General features: G+C 41.4%; 1 protein-coding gene across 4 annotated transcripts in view; it reads right to left on the bottom strand.

Annotated features, from left to right (window-relative positions):
• LOC122556583 (transcription factor 7-like 2) overlaps positions 1-19,470 on the bottom strand; it is a 243,554-nt gene that overhangs the window by 21,161 nt on the left and 202,923 nt on the right. For all 4 annotated transcript variants that reach the window (XM_043703431.2, XM_043703435.2, XM_043703434.2 and 1 more), the window contains exons 7-10: positions 17,184-17,306; positions 9,777-9,939; positions 6,594-6,701; positions 6,387-6,449 (exon numbers count right to left, since the gene is read on the bottom strand). In XM_043703431.2, the coding sequence (XP_043559366.2) occupies positions 6,387-6,449; positions 6,594-6,701; positions 9,777-9,939; positions 17,184-17,306 (457 nt within the window). The remainder of the gene's footprint in view (positions 1-6,386; positions 6,450-6,593; positions 6,702-9,776; positions 9,940-17,183; positions 17,307-19,470) is intronic.

The raw sequence follows: 19,470 nt of genomic DNA, 5'->3' as shown, positions 1-19,470 counted from the left end.
ACTCCAGAGCATCAAGGAAAGCTTAGACTTTCCTGACCTGGATTCGAATCCTCCTGAACTGTCCACTCTGCAGCCTTGAGATTCTCCCTAGGAAAGCTTATGATACATTCAGTAATGTGCCTGTTACTCTATCTAGTTTAGATTAGATTACTTACAGTGTGGAAACAGACCCTTCTGCCCAACAAGTCCACACCGACCTGCCAAAGCGCAACAAATTCCCCTACATTTACCCCTTCACCTAACACTACGGGCAATTTAGCATGGCCAATTCACCTAACCTGCACATTTTTGGACTGTGGGAGGAAACTGGAGCACCCAGAGGAAATCCACGCAGACACGGGGAGAATGTGCAAACTCCACATAGTCAGTTGCCTGAGGCAGAACTTATACGTTATAAAGCAAAATGAGGGACCATATACTAAAGAATAATAACATTAATTTTAAAACATTGATGTGAGTATTCAAAGAGAACAAAGAAAATAAAAATTATCCTTTATTTTATGTGAAGCATATTTATTCATCAAAACATTAAGGAAAATTAAGCATTGAAATATGGTTAGTCCGTAGATGTACATATGGAAGTTCTGGGCAGCAAAAGGCTTTCTCTAAAAAAGGAAGGGAAGATGAAAGGTCATATCACCCATGGCACTCTTGTACACCTCTTAACTTCCAACTGAAATGGTACAATCTTATGAACTGCCTGCCCCTCTCTCAGACAGAAATGGTGCAGTTGACGGGGAGAGGAACTTTAATATAACGTTGAAAGAAGCAAAATATGTTTTTTTAAAGAAAAGCTGACTGTGCAAGTGAGGAATATGGTCTTTGGTCTTTTGGCATTTCTAGCTAACCTTTGAAATTTTAACATGAGCTCTTTGTGGTTTCTCCGAAGGCGGAACATTTCGTCACTATAGTGTGCTTTGTTAGTGTGGGACCCACTGTACTTCCTTTCTGATGTAAGGACCAGGAAATATAACCTAGATTCCAGTTTCGCACTCAGGTCTCACCAGATGCCAGGAGCATCAGCACAAAGAAAAGTCTAGGAACGAAACATCAGAAGCCTGAAAAAATTTGCAAAGGCAATACAATAATTCCCATTAGCTAGTAGCATGGAAGGGGAAGGAGGCAGGCTACTTGCCAGTTTCCATTTAAAAAGAACAAACAGATGCAAGTGTTTGATCTTTATTCTATCAGACCATTCCTTCTAAATAAAATGTGGTGCTTTACAGTACAAGAAATGTCTATGAATTCAAACTAAAAGCTGATAACTTACAAGTTCCCATTTTCCGATATTATATTTTTAAAAAAGATCAACATTGAAGATGGCTTTTTTGATGACTGAACAGAAAATTTTGTTAGTTTCCTGTATCAGATTTCCTATCAGTGGATTGTGATTACAGAATTAAGCTTTCTGCTTTTTGGAATGTATTTACTCCCATGGATGTGTGTGTGTTGGAATTTAGCACTAGCCATGTCTATTTGGAGACACATAAAGAATTGGGTTAGTGGGTGTTAATTTTGAGACTGGGAAACTAAAAGTTTAATTCCAGATTGGACATTCATGTGTGGTATAGAAGCTTTCCCACTGTGGTTTACGATATTGTCTAGACTTCCCAAGAATATTCTATTGCAACTGATTTTAGGCATTGCTTATTCCAAATTTTTAAATTTGATTTTGTTTGCTAAAATTTCCCCTTCTGTGCCTTTATGTCCTGAACTCATTAAATCTTTCATTGTATATATCTCTATCGGATCTTAATCAAGTATCAGTTAGTCATGTGTCTACCGTGATGTCAGGCTAGTAAAGTAGAATGGACCATGGGCTCAATCTTGTCAATATCAACTGTCTGCACATGTGTACATACATACATCTATGCTCACATGCATACACAAATACCTACACATGCATACACCTTCAACAGGGATCCGTGGATGCAATCCAGAGTGGGTGAACAGACTGATTTTCTCCTCCTATCTTGGAAGTGTGACTGACTACTGCAGCATTCTGACTGCTATCAGTTAGTTCAACAGAGATATAGGGATCAAGCATTCTATCTTACATACTGTTTTTGTGATATCCCTTTTCGTAAGAGCTGTGATGTGTAGTACTATCAGCACACTCAATGTTCCTGGTACAGATTGCCTTTAAAAAGATTGTTCTTGCTTTGTTTTAAGACCATAAGACATAGGAGCGGAAGTAAGGCCATTCGGCCCATCGAGTCCACTCCGCCATTCAATCATGGCTGAAGGGCATTTCAACTCCACTGACCCGCATTCTCCCCGTAGCCCTAAATTTGAACAAATTTAGTAAGATTTGTGATTGCCTGATAGTTATTGAAGGCTATTTATGGTGCCACTTAAAGGGCTATTGTGCAAATGGAAATTCATATTATAGGAGGTGACATATTGGCCTGGATAGAAGCTGGTTGGCAGAAAAGAAACAGCATGCATAAATGGGTCTTTTTCAGATTGGCAGGATGTAACAAGTGGAGTCCGACAGTCTCTGAGCCAGATTCTCAACTTTTTTATGAATTATTTCAATGACTTAGATGAGAGGAACAAAGACATGGTAGCTAAATTTGCAGATGACACAAAGATAGGTAGGAAAGTACATTGTGTAGATAATATAACAAGGGTGTCGACCCACGTAGATAGTTGCAGTGCAGAAATCTGCCAGATGGAGTATAAAGTGGGAAAACGTGAATTTGTTGACTTTGTCAGAAGAATTAAAATTATTACTTAAATATTATTATGTATTATTTAAATAGAGACTAATTGCAGAATTCTGAGGTGCAGATGGATCTACATGTTCTAGTGTATGTATCATAATAAGTTAGTATGCAAGTACAGCATGTGATTAAGAAGGTTCAACAATGTTAGGACTTGGGGCACCTTCTCCCATGCCCTTACCTCAACCCCCACACACCAGGCTTTGTTATCATATGGTCTGCTCTTACACATGACTAATTGTTAGCCACGAATAGTCATTAGCAGCCATTCATTCTCTTAGGCTGACCATTATCCACTTCTTTGTCTGTCCAACTGCTCTTCTCTCTGTTTGGCTCTATCTCCACTCATTATCCCCTCCCCCACCCCTAAAAAGCAACTTTTTTCTAGCAACCATCATTTCTGAAGAAGGGTCACTGGGCCTAAAATGTTAGGTCTGATTCCTTTACATAGATGCTGCCAGGCCTGCTGAGATTTTCCAGCAATTTCGGTTTTGTTTCTGATTTCCAGCATCCACAGTTCTGATAGAGACATACAGCATGGAAACAGACCCTTTCACCCAACTAGTCCATGCCAACCATGTTCCCAAACTAAACTAGTCCCATTTCCCTAGGTTTAGCCTGTATCGCTCCAAAGCTTTCCGATTCATGTACTTATCTTTTAAATATTGTAACTAGATCTGCATCCACCACTTCCTCAGGCAGTTCATTCTACACAAGAACAGTGTGGCAGGGATGGCACAGTGGCTCAGTGATTAGCATTGCTGCCTCACAGCATGAGGGAGTCCCTGGGTTTGATTCCCGCCTCAGGTGATTATCTGCCTGGTGTTTGCACATTCTCCCTGTGTCTGTGCAGGTTTTGTCCGGGTGCTCTGGTTGCCTCCCATAATCCAAAGATGTGCAGGTCAGGTGAATTGGCCATGCTAAATTGCCCATTGTATTAGGTGCATTAGTCAGGGGTAAATATAGGGTAGGGGAATGGGTCTGGGTGGGTTACTCTTCAGAGAGTTGTTGTGGACTTATTGTGCCAAATGGCCTGTTTCCATACTGTAGGGAATTGAATCAAATCTATAAACCACTCCGTATAAATAAAGTTGTCCTTTTTAAAGCTTCTCTTCCCATCTTAAAAATATGTCCCCTAGTTTTGAATTTCCCCCACTCCGAGGGTAAACACCCTTACTATTCACCTAATCTATGCCCCACATGATTTTATAAAGTTCTTTAAGGTCTCCAGTGAAAAATAATGTCCCAGCCCATCCAGCTTATTTTTATAACTCAAATCCTCCAATCCCAGAACTGTACACAGTACCCTAGTAGAGGCCTCACCTTTGCACAACCTCAACATGACGTCCCAATATCTAAACTCAAAGGTCTGAGCAATGACGGCAAGTGCGCTAAATGCTTTCTTAACCACCCTGTCAACCTGTTACACAATTTTAAAGAATTATGTACGTGAACCCCTAGGTCTCACAGTTCTACAACACTGCCTTGGCTCTACAATTAATTATATAAGCCCTGCCCCTGTTTGTTTTACAAAAATGCAATTCCTTGCATTTATCCAAATTAACTCCATCCTATGACTCCTCAGCACATTGATCCAAATGATCAAGACCTTCGGTTTTTTGATTAAGAAGGTTGTTGGGATGGTATCCTTACTATAAGAGGAATTGAACATAAAAGAAAGATATTATGCTTCAGCTATACAAAGCATTGGTTAGATCACATCTCAAATATAGTATTGTGTGCAGTTTTGGTCTCTGTCCTTAAGGGAAGGTATAAATACACTGAAGGTGGTTCATAGTAGGTTTCCTTTGATACTTGGAATGATTGAGATTTGATTGAAGTTATAAGATTCTCAATGGTTTTGAAAAGATGGAGAAAGGATGTTTCCTTTTGCGGGTAAGTCCAGAACTATTGTTTAAAAGTTAGAATGTGCATTTTTAAGGCAGAGATTTTTTTTGTTCTCCGAGAGGACTGTGTGACTTTGGAAGGCTGAAGAAGCAGAAACCATGAATATTTTTAAGACAGTGGTAGACAGGTCCTTGCTAGTCACTGGGGAATCAAAGATGATTGAAGGTAAGTGGGAATGTGGCATTCAGAACACAAACTGGTGATCATCCATAATCTTACTGAACAGTGCGGCAGACTTGATGGGCCAATTGGCCTATTTCAGCAAACAATTTGCAAATTGGTGTGAAATGAAACGGAATTGAGAGGTTTAGATGGTATCATATACTATGAGAAATGCTTAAAATTTACTCTAACATTTACTGCAATCTCTGTGCTTATTTAACGCTGTGGGGTGGCACAATGGCTCAGTGGTTAGCACTGTTACTTCACGGTGCTAGGGACCTGGATTTGATTCCAGCCTATGGCAACTGTTTGCGTGGAGTTTGCACATTCCCCCGAGTCTGCTTGGGTTTCCTCTGGATGCTCCAGTTTCCTCTCACAGTTCAAAGATGTGCAGGTTAGGTGAATTGGCCATGCTAATTTGCCCATTGTGCTCTGGGATGTGAAGGTTAGGTGAATTAGTCGGGGGTAAAGGTAGGGGAATGGATTTGAGTGGGATACGTTTTGGTGGGTTGGTGTGGACTTGTTCAGCTGAAGGACCTGTTTCCACACTGTAGGCATTCTATACATTTAGGTCAGATGTGAATGGAGAAAACATCATTGGAATTACAAGTAATCCTGCCTACTTCCAGTCAGTGATATGCTAAAGTAATGACCTTCTTACACTATAGTTTGTCTGAAAGCTGTTGGATATCTTCATGCAATATAATGACTCATTATCTATTCCTGTAATTCTTTCCAATAACCCTTTTCAGGTTTTCATACTGCATTCCTTTTACCCTGCCATTCCCAATCATATTTTGGCTTCACTTTGCAAGACATAAGATCAATACAGGTGACTTGTTACTTGATCTTTGAAATACTAACAAACCTCCCTGAGAAAACCTCTGGGTTTGACTGCATTCCATAATAATCAAAGATATGGATCAGAATGCCCCAGACTGGATCTCTGGTCATTGCTGACTTCAATTGAGCCATTAAAGGGTGTTTTTACTGAGCTAAGTATACCTTGCTAAAGAAGGGGAACATTAGCCGGAGTTTCTGCTGCTGAACACTGTTTAATGACTTGGATGGAAAATTCACATGTGTGTGCACTGGGTGAAAAATGAATTTGACTTAGATGCCCTTTTCAATCAAATACTTTGCCAAAACTCCCTATCTAATTCCACTCATGAAGACTGGCTTTATGACCGAGGTATACTGGCATCTCTGGGGACTATGTTGTAGGTTATAGGCAAGAAAGGGGCAGAAAAGTATACTGATTACAGAAAATCCTATAAATAATAATTTTGTGAGGAAGGAACAATGCAGTACACAGAAGTTGTCAAACAAAATGTGCCCTGAATTTCTAGAATGCAGAACCAGCTAACAATCTACAGCCAATCACCAATATGAATACTGTGCCTGCTGATAAGGTTGGTACAAGTAGCGTCAGTGCCTTAAAAGATAGGAGATAAAATACCAGCCAATTTCACGCTTTTAGTTGTTAGATAGTTGACTTTGGTTAGAAAGTGTGTATGGGTGAAGAGAGGATCAAGCTTAGAAATGATGTCCTCTCCATGGTTAAATAACCTGCTGAACTTGCTGACTTGCCTCACGTGAAGAATAGCCACTTGGTAAGGCACTGAGGGCTCCCGACACCCGTGGGGTCACCACCTTCAGAGGAGGAGAAAAGGGGGAGAAAATTGGGGAAAATGTAGATGGTGCTATTCCAGAAAATTCCACTGTCCAGTCTGATTAGAATCAGCTGCTTTCTACTATTAAATATTAATAATAATTGGTTTATAAAAGTCAACTTACATAATTATCCCTGGCAGACCAGCCTGGATAAAGTTGCATGTGTAGTTGTCGTTCTTTCCTTGCCAATTCATAGTACTTTGCCTGTTCTTCACGGGAGAGAGCATGCCACTGTACAAATAAAAATACAACCATGTAAGATTTAGCAAACTGTCTTATTTTCACTGAAGGGCCATTATCCCATTTATAAATTATTTCCCCTGGTGCCAAGATGGAAGTTGCATTGTGGAAGGCATTCTTGCCCCCTCTTTATCCCCTTGACTTATCACAGTAGCATTCAGATCCCAGAATTTTTAGCTATTCAAGGAAAATAAGCTGTCTTCAAAGGCCATCAGAAATAACATGCCCATTCTCTACAATCATCCCACGGATAATGTAATGATGCCTGAGATGAATCGCACTAATACTGAATCAGATAAAGCCAGGCTCCTATAAATCTCATGTAGGAAAGTGAAAACTGCTGTCGTCCCAGAGGAAGAGAGGCTGCTCTTTCTCATCAAAGAGAAACAACTGGTGGTTAGTTTAATTTGAGGGTCACCATGCCTCAATGTGAAAGGTGAGGCTGAAAAGGCGGAATCTTCATGGTGACCACAGTCAGTGCAGGAATTGAACCCATGCGGTGGGTGTCACTCTGCATTATAAGCCAGCCATCCAGCTCTCAAGTAGGCAAGTGGAACAGAATTCGCAATTTATTTCTTCACTTAGTACTTTCTGAATCCTGAAACCACAGGCACTTATGAATTCTCTGTTCTGAAATCTGTTCGAATGAGGTTTGCAGGATGAATCTAAAAACGTAACCCGATTGAAACATTTGTGACTCCAGCAAGAATACTCCTAATGGTTTAGTATATAATGGTTCCATGTGAGATTGAGCCATGGAGACCAGGAAGGTCCTACTTTCATCACTGGTTTGAGCTGATCTCAATGGAGGGTGCTACACGAGCTTCTCTCTATTTGCATTTTTTGCTCCTCATAATGAAACATTGATTCTTGTTGAACTCAAAAGCTGATCTCTTAGCTAAAGATGATGTCACCAAGTGGCAGCTGAGAAGATTGGTTACAACCAGAGAGGTAAAAATGAAATGTATGAGGGCAGCCTCACTGAACCAGACAATGAAAAAGACACCGTGGTCAACATCAAAGGTTACACAAAGATGGAGGAAGGATGCTTCATCCTAAGAAACACCAAAGGTCACCTGTGAATTTGGTTTGGGTCATTGCAGTGTTATGGTGTGATAGAAGCTAAATGTTAATAGTACTTCTAATATAAAAGGAATGCACAGAGGAGTGATCAGACAAAAATAATGGCACAACAAGGAAGGAGACAATAGAAAAAGCAACAGAAAAAGCAAGGGGAGGTGCACAGCAATTTTGAGCTCTAAGAACAAAAGATCATGGTGAGTTTGTAGATAAGAAGGGAGTTACCGTAGTAATAGAGATGATGTTGCTGCCTCAAGCATGTTCGCAGGAAGGAAGATGGTCGCAGATCCAAAGATTTTCTTTATGGTGAGGTAGCTAGAGCCAGGAAACCAGTAGGACAGTCTAAAGTTCTCCTTAAAGGATGCTCGCAAGCATATGACAAGGAGCCCCTAAATGACAATTGTCACACTTGGACACTAGCTGATGACAGAGGGAAATGATGACATCACTTGTGGACCAAAGTACACCTTCATTATAATCAGTGGCTACTGTGGTTTGCCAACAGATACCAACACTGGAAACATTAACCAACAGAAAACCTAACCTGATCACCATCTCATCTGCGACACTTGTTACAGAATTTGTTTCTAATGATTGGTCTCATCATAAAGGGTCATTCTAAAGCTGCCCCATCTTCAAAGGGTTTGATTTGCTTCAGGTCTTACATAGATGGAAGGATGCCATTGGCAGAGACAGGTGAGCCAATGCCATGAATGGAATTAAATAAAAAAAAGCAGAAACCTGGTTAGAAAGATACAAACAAAAACAGAAATTGTTGGAGAAACTCTGAAGGTATGGCACCACCTGTGGGAAGAAAGCAGTTAATGTTTAGAACCCTGTGACTCTTCATCAGAATGGTTCATCAAAACAGGAAGGGTCCAATGATAGAGGATACAGTTTCTGAGAAGAGGACAAGATATAATGACACCTTACACAGAGGTTAAGAAGGGGAGTTCAACGGTTAATAGTTTAGTGGGATTGAAGTCAAAGGATCAAGTGGCCTGTCTCATTGGTAAAATGAGTTTAGAGAGAGAAGAAAAAAGTGAAAGACTCTGATTCCGGGCCGTGTCAGGTTGGAGTCCCACAAGGGAATAGCTGGACAAGTTGGACGAGCAGAAAGGAGTAAATAGGCTCAGAGGTAGTTGAGTATCCTTAGCCCTTGGCCTCAATTGTAACTGTCCCATCTGGTAGAAACTGGATTATTGAATTGTGAGGCAGGGATATTTGAAGTAACACAAGTCTCCTCTCCAACTGAGATCCTGTGGCTTTCTTATCTACCCCTGAGACTAAACTGGGCCTTTGAACAGGTCAAAAGGAATGAAGGTCATCAGGATCTAATCTGAACTTTTGCCCACCTCTGACATGTTTACAGTCTTCCTCCTCCTCATCTGATCTTTCCATATAATTCCCTGATGAACCCTCCTATAACCAGATGTCCACTGTCACCCAATGATCACTAGTTGGTCTGGCTGGATATTGGCCTTCACTAGCTCGCTTTACTGAGTTCACTGCCTTCTATTGGATTCCTCCCATTATCACTGACCCCCACTCCTGTGAAATCAGTGTCAAGCGCATGACGGAAATTTTCACTATTGTTGGAAATGAAGGTAGAGTAGGGGAGGGGGTTTTAAGGAGCTAATTGGTAGTAGTGAATCAAGATAGGGATTACCTTTGAATTATCTTTAACTAATGCGATCTATTGACAAATGCCTAAAAGGTTGTGTATCAGAACCATAAATCCTTTGCATAGAGGAAGCAAAAATAGGAAGATGTGCAATTGGCATTTTCTGAGCCCTGAATATACCAAAACCACAAAACTCAATTGTCCATGTTCAATCTAGATGAAGAGTGGCATCTGATCGCAAGACTTATGGACTGTTGGCATCCTGGAGGTGTACTTGCATGAGCTATTCTCTTCAAGTGAGAAATGACAAGGATCAAATATTCATTTATTTAAAGCTGACAGCGATACATATTCTTACTTACTCTTCTACCCAAGATTTGGTTGATGGCTGCACTCTCCTTCAGAGTGCACTCAGCTACAACTTTCGCCCTCATTTCTTTCATGTATAGCATAAATGCATTGAGGGGTTTTTTGATAGTAGGCTTTTTACTTTCTTTTTCCCTTTTTGGTTCAGGATTAGGTTTCCTAAAGTACAAAAAAAAACATTGCTTAAGAATAAATTGTAACAACTAAATATCAACATTATTTGATTGTAGGCACAGGGTAATGAGATGGAACAAAAGATTGTTCTTTCATTTCTGAGAAATTGAGATTGAATCAATCCTAGATGGACAGTATTAAAATTTCCCTTTCTAACTCTCACTTCTTGTTTGAGTATCTGAAGTGAAATGAGTTTGGTGTATAGGCTCAACTTGAAGGTTTTGGACAATTCATCAGAGCCACAAAAGTGCTTCACATTCATTATGACTGACCTTGTAAACTCATTCTGAGAAGCCTCAAGGATAAGAACATAAGAATTAATAGACCTATTTGGATAATTGTGAACCTACTAAATCAACAAGTGCCACAGGAGATGCTTGACTATCAGGGATGCTTGCACTGAAATGTTGATATTAAATTCTTCCAAAACTAGATCTATGGAAAATGTGTGTCTGAAAAATCCTTTCAAGACTGCAGAGCTGTCATTCTGGATGAAATTAGGCAATCTTTTGTAATTTTTACAGGCTAGGTTAGACATATGCAAAAAGCCAGGAGAAACCATTGAATTTCCCATTGGGACTCTATGAAAGGTCAGGCATGTATTCAAACCTGGGCCATATTAGCATTCCAACACCAACTTTCTACTTGACTTATTGCTGTCAAGCAAAGATCAGGTGTACCAGATAACCTGGATATGCTATGACATTTTGGCAGGTTGGGGGAGCATGGCGTGGCAGAGATTGAGATATGTCCTATGATATCCAGAAGAGAGACTGATGGAGCTCTCCTGGCCAATAAGCTGTTAAAATTGCTGAGTGATAGGATCCTGTAACCTACCCAAAACCATCCAGGAGAAAGTGGCCCACTTGGTCACCATTAATGAATAATGGTAGCAGTGTGTACCATATACAAGATGTAGCAACTTGTTAAATCTCTCTTGACAGCATTTTCAATACCCTGGGCCTAGAATGACAAAGAGAGCAGATGCATGGGAACTCCATCACCTGTAAGTTTCCCTTCAAGACACACACTATTCTGAATTGAAATTCAATCACTAATTCTTTATTGACATTGGGTCAAAATCCTGGAATTCCTTCCTAACAGCATTAAGGGTGAACCAATAATTGTGGACCACTTGCAGTTCAACATGATGGCACATCATCATCTTCTGCAGAGAAATTACGAGTGGGTAACAAATGCTGGTCTTACTAAGAAAATCTATAAGTGCATAAAAGAAGCTGGTCAGGAGAAATCTTTACTGTCTGGCATCAGAATTGTTGTGATCAAGTACTGGAGTGGGAAAAGGGACTGATCAAGTTTTAATCCCACTGGTTTCCACAAGGCAGGACAAGTTAACCATGCCCCATCCCACCTCCATTTTGAAGTAAAATGGAAACTATTCTTCAGCTAGAAACATCTGAGGCAGGTTTTTGGGAGAAGATCTTTAACTGAGACAAAATACCAAGGCTTTGTTCTAGGTTTCAACCAAATTCAAAGATAATAATGGAAAACAAGATGAGCTCAAAACATTGACTTGGATTGTCATTTTCTATATAGTAAATTATTTTGTCTTTCTGGATTTGATTTATATTGTGGATTATATGCTGGAGACATCATTCAGCATCATTACAGATCTGACATATAATGCTGATCACTATCTGATTTAAGTTAAAAAGGATGATCTGACAATCTGATATTTATTACTCTTCAGAGAAAACAAGAGAACATGGCAAACATCTCATGAAATCATCACCACATCATGTAGTAATTGAGGGTAATACTTATAATCAGCCCTCAGCAAGTAAAAGGAAACATGTTCTAGTTCATAAACTTGGTCAAATTATCAGAATCCCCCATTCTAAGGGAAGCATTCATTGAAAGTTCTGGGTGAACATTGAATGGTAACAATGGCATTATTGCATGATGATTGTTTCTATTCATTTTAAAATAAATTGTTAAGCAGCACAACAAAAGTTTATGCCGGTGATGCCACATGATACTGCCATGGCCACATGGAGAAAGGTTTTGTCCCACGAATGGCTCTCTCCCTAAACTATATCCCACCCAACAAACTCTCCAAGGTGGCAAATAAACAGTTCCCATAAATAGTGGAGAAGGTGGACTTTATACACAAGATGACAATTACCATTAAATGCAAATTAATACCCACATATTTAAAGATAGAGAATGTTAGCTTTTGTAGTTTAATTTCAGTTATAAAGCAATATTGTCTATTTAATATGTTGCATCTGTTAGTAACCTCTATCCCAAATAGGAGACTGATTCATACTGTGCCAAATATAAAATAGCTCTTTAATTATGTAATTTATAAGTAACAGTTGCTTCAGCATTCCATATAGCCAAAAGGATAATTATTTCCAGGTTCACACTTTCCTGTGACTCGAAATTAAATCAAAATCATCCTTATCTTCTGTCTGTCCTCATGAAACATACTAATACTGTGAATCAGATTTTTCTTGTACATACATAACTTAAATATATAATTTCCTTAAGTATATAATTTAAAGCCTGAGACTCCCTCACACTGAAAATGTACAATGTTGGCCATAGACGTTCAGTCTGCTGAGCTCCCTTGATGCTCTGCTGAATAAAATTACCACCTATCACAAAGCCATACAAACCAGAAGGTCTCCCATTTAATTTATGGTTTGTGCTGACTTAGCTACTTTCAGCTCAACTGGCAGTGAGGGATGCTACAGCTATCCTCAATGGAGGGGGGAGAATCAGATGAGTCTCTCTTCCTTATTGCACTACAGTAACAAATACACATCAAAACTACATTATTGGTTGTAAAATGCTTTGAGATGCCCAACAACCAAGATAAGTGGATATAAATGCAAGCCTTTCATTCTCTTCCAGGAGCCTTGCTGGAAGTGTCTATCTGTGATCATTAAGTGACTAAAGGATGATAATATTGATTAGGCTTCTATGCTAGTGATGGTTTCTTGGCCAAGGTGCTGGACAGTTGCCATTACCTGTAGAACCAGGTCTCAGCATGAGGTCACCACTTATAAGAGAGGAGCAACAAAACAAAGAAAATACATTCAGTTTGAGTCATCTAATTTACTTCAATGTGTGTTCTTAAATCTTAAAGAGGCAATGCTGTCATGGCAATCCCTTTCTTGTTAATATAGGAAGAAAAACTAAAAGAAGGTTATGTAATTTATGTCACATTAATCTTCTTTGTAAGTGAAATGAATTATCTGGTTGTCATTATATACAAACATAAAAGGCCTTGTATGAAGGCGAATTTTATTTTTAAGATTTCAGAATGCTTACGTATAAAATACAAAAGAGTGTGAGATAATACTGTGGTCTCCTTATAGTTGTTACAAGACAGCTTAACCAAACTAACAGTCAAAAAATACTTATTTGATGAACATTATATTTCTTGCCATCTTGAAAAAAATTAGCTAGTAGATTTAGTATTCGGAAACAGAGTCAAAGTAGCCAAAATAGTCTTCTCCACCATTTATTGGGCTGATTTTTTGGGTGGGAGACAGATTCAGTCCCAAGAATAGTTTTCCCCATAAAGTGAGATGACAGCAGCATAAAGATTTTTGTTACACTGTTGAGCAATTTATAAAAACCATAACATCAATGTACTCATCCATGCAATAAAGTCATTTATTGAAATCTTACAGGAGTCTGAGCAATGTGGCCTATGGTTGAATCACATGGGAAGTCCAGTGAGCTCTATCTCAATGTTGGGAGAATCTTGCACCATCTTTTGACAAGCAGTATGGTGACATTCTTGCTAGGCAGTGTTGTTTCCAGTTTGGGGCACTATTGCTTGTTAATGCCTTGATAATGGCCCAACTTGCCTCATTAATATTCACCTTCCTATCTTACCAAACACACTAAGCTAGATGTCACCTTGATAGAGAAAGCAGAGTGGGTAGCTGGCAACGTCAGCTCGCTGCTTGCTCCACAGGATCTCCATCAGGCACCAACATCTCAGGGCATGCTCCATGGGCACTGGTCCACATCCAGTATGTGCCAGGCTCTAAGAACCCTTATGACAGATTTCTGAGTCATTACAAGAAGCTTCTGCACTTCAATGTTGTACCCTCATGCTGCATTGGCAGTTATCATTGTAACGCACACCCAGTTCACGGAGTGGACCAAGCTGCATCACTGGCATCTTCACTCACTGTCACAGTATTCACTCACTCCTCGCCTACCTGGATATTCACAGCATCTCTGTCTTGCCTTGCTTTCATGTGCTTTGCTCCCTCCGCCAGAGTTACCAGGCTCATATTAATTTTGTCTTGGCTGTGCCATTTAGTGCAGACACAAAGGCAGGAAGCTTGTCATTATTGCCCGCAGGTCTCAGTCAAGACAAGAGAGATGGCCTTTGGTCAGGTGCACTTGCACAGCAAGTAAAGGGCAGCCTCCAATAGCAATCATGGACAATCAGTCACTCAGGCTGTGTGTCAGAAGCAAGATATTCTCCATGTATGGAGTAAAGAGCTACATGCTAGGCACCTCTCCACGTGTTTTGAATCTTTCTGCCTTATTGGGGACAGTTTTCCTCCTAGAATGAGACAGGCAGCTATTATGGGAGATGAAATTGGGTGGCCAAGCTTTCACTGTCTGTCCGGACAGGGAACTGTCCCGAGTGAATGAATAGGCAGTGCAGATGGCATGCAGAGTGCATGGTATTGGGGTTTGGGGTGGATGAGGTCAAGTGAGGAGACATATTGCAGTTAATAGTGTGAGTGGTAGGGTATGAGCCTTGGTGAAAGTAGGGTACAGTAGAAGTATCGGAGACAAGATGGTGGCACTTGTGCTGGCAGAGAGAAGGTAATTGACCTTATTCCTATTTACTATGCATTCCTCCAGCTGGGTGAGAATACACTAATCTGGGTACCAACCTCAAACCAGGTTGGCGTGGTCTGCTGCTGTGGCCATCATTGCTGGTCCTGGGGTGAGAGGAAGTCCTGCCTCTGTACCACTCCCAGAGGGAGCTCCAGGACCTTCTCCCAAAGTGGGGTGCCAATTTGCTCCTGTCTGCCATGCCTGTGGCAAATCTCACAAACCATGTTGGGCAGCTCCAGACTATTAGTGCTTGTCTGGGTGTACAACAGGCCTTTAAAGATAGCATAGGCACAAGGAATGCTGGTTCCTTCCAGGGTATCCCGAGAGTGGCAAGCTTTTCTGGGAATGGTGTGTGTTATGATGGGGCTGGAATCAGACGTGAGTTATACCATAAGGGTAGTTTGTTAATAATGTGAGTTTGGTAAGATAGGCCGAGAAAACCCACTAGGACTCATTCAAAGTCACTCATATTTAGTCAAAAGAATATAACATTCAGCCTACACAAAAATGATGGAAAACAAAACCAAAAACAGAAGTTGTTGAAAAACCTCAATAGGTCTGGCAGCATCTGTGGAGAGAAAGCAGAGTCAACATTTTGGGTCTACTGACCCTTTTTTCAGAACTGATTGTGGCTAGGGTAAGGTTGGTCTATATGATGAAGAAGGGGGAGGGGAGAGGGGAGAATTAGTAGCTGACGATGGGTTGTTTGGGTTAGCAGCCCATGTGATGACAAGCTTGGTGTGAGGGGATATGGGAGAAGGTGCTCAGGTCTAACATTATTGAACTCGATATTTAGCACTGAAGGCTGCAAAGTCCTCAAGTGCAAAATGAGGTGCAGTTCTTCCAGCTTGTGCTGAGCCTCTCTGGTGCACTGCAGCAAGCCTAAGACAGAGATGTTGGCCAGAGAATAGGGTGGTGTGTCGAAGTGACAGAAAACAAAATCTTAGGGTCATTTTTGCAGACAAAACATAGCTGTTGTGCAAAGCATAGATTGTAAAGCAGGCCATATTGTGGGGAGCCAATACAGTCGGCTAGATTGAGTGAAGTGCAGGTGAAGCACTGCTTCACCTGGAAGGTGTATTTAGGGCCATGTATAGTGAGGAGGGAGGAAGTATTGCATCTTCTACAATTGCATGGGAAGATGCCTGGGGCTGCAGGGATGTGCTGGGAGTGAAAGAGGAGTGGACCAGGGTCTACCAGAGGGAACAGACGCTGCGGAAGGTTGACAAAGGAGGGGAGGGGAATGTGTGTCTGGCGGAGGCATCTCACTTGAGATGTCAAAACTCACTTCATTAACTAACCAGCTCACCCTTATGGCATCCCTCATGTCTGATTCCAGCCCCACCTTACCGCACACCATTCCCAGAAGAGCTCGCTGCTCCCTGGATATCCTGGAATGAACAAGTATTCCTTGTGCCTATGCTATCTTTAAAAGCCTGCTCTACACCCAGACAAGCACTAACAGTCTGGAATCGTCTGACAGGGTTCACAAGTGCCCCGGACATGGTAGGCAGGGGCAAATAAGCACCCCACTTTTTGGGCAGGATCCTGGAGCTTCTCTGGTTAGGGTGGTGCAGAGATGGGACTTCCTGTTCCACCAGGGCCAGCAGTGATGCCCACAGCACCAGACCATGCCAACCTAGTCTGAGGTTGCAACCTAAGTCAGTGCCATCTCAGCCATCAGGAGGAATGCAGGGCAATACAGGAAATAGTGGCTTATGATCCTTTGGATGTAGATGCTACTGGATGGTTAGTGAGACAAGGGGACCTTATCGCTATTGTGGGAGGGAAGAAGGGGGTGAGGGCTGAGGTGCAAGAGATGGATCGGACACGGCTGAGGGCCTTGTCAACCATGTTGGTGGGGAATCCTCAATTGAGGAAGAAAGTGGATATTTTAGAAGCCTCCTTGTGGAAGTTGGCATCATTGGAACAGATGCGATCGAGACACAGAACTGGGAGGATAAAGTCTTTACAGGAAGTAGGGTATGAGGATGTATAGTCAAGGTGACTATGGGAGTCAGTTGCTTTGTGGTGGGTGTTGGTGACCAGCCTATCCCTAGAAATGGAATCAGAGATGTCAAGGGAAGGGAGGATTCAGTAATGGACCAGGTAAAGGTGAGAGTAAGGTGGAAATTGGAAGCGAAATTGATAAACATTTCCAATTCTGGGTGAGAGAGGGAAGCAGCCCAATGATGCCATTAACATAGTGGAGAAAGGGTTGCAGACCGGAGCCCAAGTAGGACTGGAACAAGAAATGTTCCCTGTACCCCACAAAGAGACATGCATAATTGGACCCCATACAGCTACACAAAGAAACAAAAGCTATCACTGCTTTTCCACCTATGCATGCGTAAGCAATGCAGTGTACTTTCAGTCTCATTACTTACATGGATCGCAGCCCACTGTCATATTGATTCATGTCTGGTTTGCCTGAAGCACTCACAATAGCAGGATGGGGGATCCCTGTAGAGTGCATGCCTGGAGGGCCCAACACCAGAGGATGGGGAAACCTGCAAACAAGCAAAGTCATTTTGGTGCTATATTTTCCTCAGTGACAACATCATTGCGTGGCTCACACAGAAACTGTTTTAATATTAAAAATCACACAACACCAGGTTATTAGCCCAACAGGTTTATTTGGAAGCACTAGCTTTCAGAGCAGCACTCTGAAAGCTAGTACTTCCAAACAAATCGGTTGAACTATAACCTGGTGTTGTGCGATTTTTAACTTTGTCCAGCCATGTCCGACACCAGCACCTCCACATCATGGCTGTTTTAATTTGTTAGTGGGTGTGTATAGATGGAACTGGCACATATAGGCAAATGGAATATAGCTCCCAGGCATTGCCGATTAGATTAGTAGATTAATGTCTAAAAAATATAAACACTGAATTAGAACAGGTGCCTGAGTGAGGTGCTGAGCCACAAAGATTGGAAGGAGTAAAAATAACAGCCAAGTGTCTTGTTCCGACTTGTAGCAGGTTGAAGGTGAACTATTTTGGTAATTAGACAAGAACAGATCAATATGGGTCATAATGCCCCTACAGTTGCATAGGCATCCAATGTTCATGTCTGACCTCTAATGTGAAGAATAGCCAACTGGGTGAGGTTGGTGTGGTCTACATGATTCATGGACTTTAGGTAAGAAAAGGTGAATCTGTGAAAGAAATTCAGGAAAACAAGTTTGGATTGGAGTTAGGAAACTTGTTACTGATATCGATCCTTGAGACAAAGAGAGGAACACAGCGTGTTCCAATTCTGCCGCCTACATTCATGTTGAACGAGGCTTTGGGGAAGAAGATGGTCAAACATGTTTATGCAAATTAGTGGCATTACATGGCTCACCCATTATACCTTCACCAACCCCCCTGACTTCAATAGAAGTGTATGTGGATATCAAGTGTAGTGTCATTCTTTATTCATTTTGTGGGATTCGAGCATCAGTGACTGGCCAGCATTTATCCCTAGTTGCCCTTGAGAAGGTTTAGATTACTTACAGTGTGGAAACAGGCCCTTCGGCCCAACAAGTCCACATTGCCCCGCCGAAGCGCAACCCACCCCTACATTTACCCCTTACCTAACACTACGGGCAATTTAGCATGGACAATTCACCTGACCCTGCACATCTTTGGACTGTGGGAGGAAACCGGAGCACCCGGAGGAAACCCACGCCGACACAGGGAGAACGTGCAAACTCCACACAGTCAGTCGCCTGAGTCGGGAATTGAACCCAGGTCTCTGGCACTGTGAGGCAGCAGGTGGTGGTGAGCTGCCTTGTTGAACTGCTACAGTCCACCTGCTGTGGGTTGACCCACAATGCCATTAGGGAGGAAAGTCCAGGATTGTGACCTAGTGACAATGAAGGATGGCAATATATTTCCAAGTCAGGAAGGTGAGTGGCTTGGAGGCAAACTTGAAGGTGGTGGTGTTCCCTGTATCGGCTGCCCTTGTCTTTCTTGATGGAAGTGATTGTGGGTTTGGAAGGTGCTGCCTGAGGATCTTTTGTGAATTCCTGCAGTGCATCTTGTAGATAGTACACACTACTGTTACTGAACATCGGTGGTGGAGAGAGTAGCTACTTATGGATGCTGTGCCAATCAAGTAGGCTGCTCTGTCTTGGATTGTGTACAGCTTCTTGAGTGTTGTTGGGGCTGCACTCATTCAGGCAGGTGGCGAGTATTCCATCAGACTCCTGACTTGCGTGTAACACAAGGCTGATGTGACACTATTCACCTTGCTCTACACTTTTCAAATGCCTTTGTCTTAAATTAGCTTCTACATGCACAGATATTCAACAATTCATAAATTTTGATTCAGATCTGTTTCATCAAAAAGAATAATCAAACCAGGGTCATTTTATGTAGTAATAGAGTGGTAATCACAGCTTATCAGAAGCTGACATGTTGACATTGTTCCAATTGTAATAGAATTAAGATATGAAAATCAGTGGTAGACATATATCACAGCTGCACATATACATTCAACAGTGGTTAAGTGATACCCTCATTTTGTCGAAAAAACACTTAATTATTGATAGATGTCCCCTAAATCATAATCTTAAGGATCACAGACAAAAGCACAAAGGATACATCTTAGAAAAATAAAAGTAATAAGGAAAATTACAGTGAATCCTGGTGAATAATTGGATGATAATTAAATAATCAGAGAGGAGTC

Source organism: Chiloscyllium plagiosum, unplaced genomic scaffold (assembly GCF_037043375.1).
Source record: "Chiloscyllium plagiosum isolate Xiang-an unplaced genomic scaffold, Cpla_swu_hap1 HiC_scaffold_16, whole genome shotgun sequence".
NCBI lineage: Eukaryota > Metazoa > Chordata > Chondrichthyes > Orectolobiformes > Hemiscylliidae > Chiloscyllium > Chiloscyllium plagiosum.
This window is presented reverse-complemented; position numbering and strand designations above follow the sequence as displayed.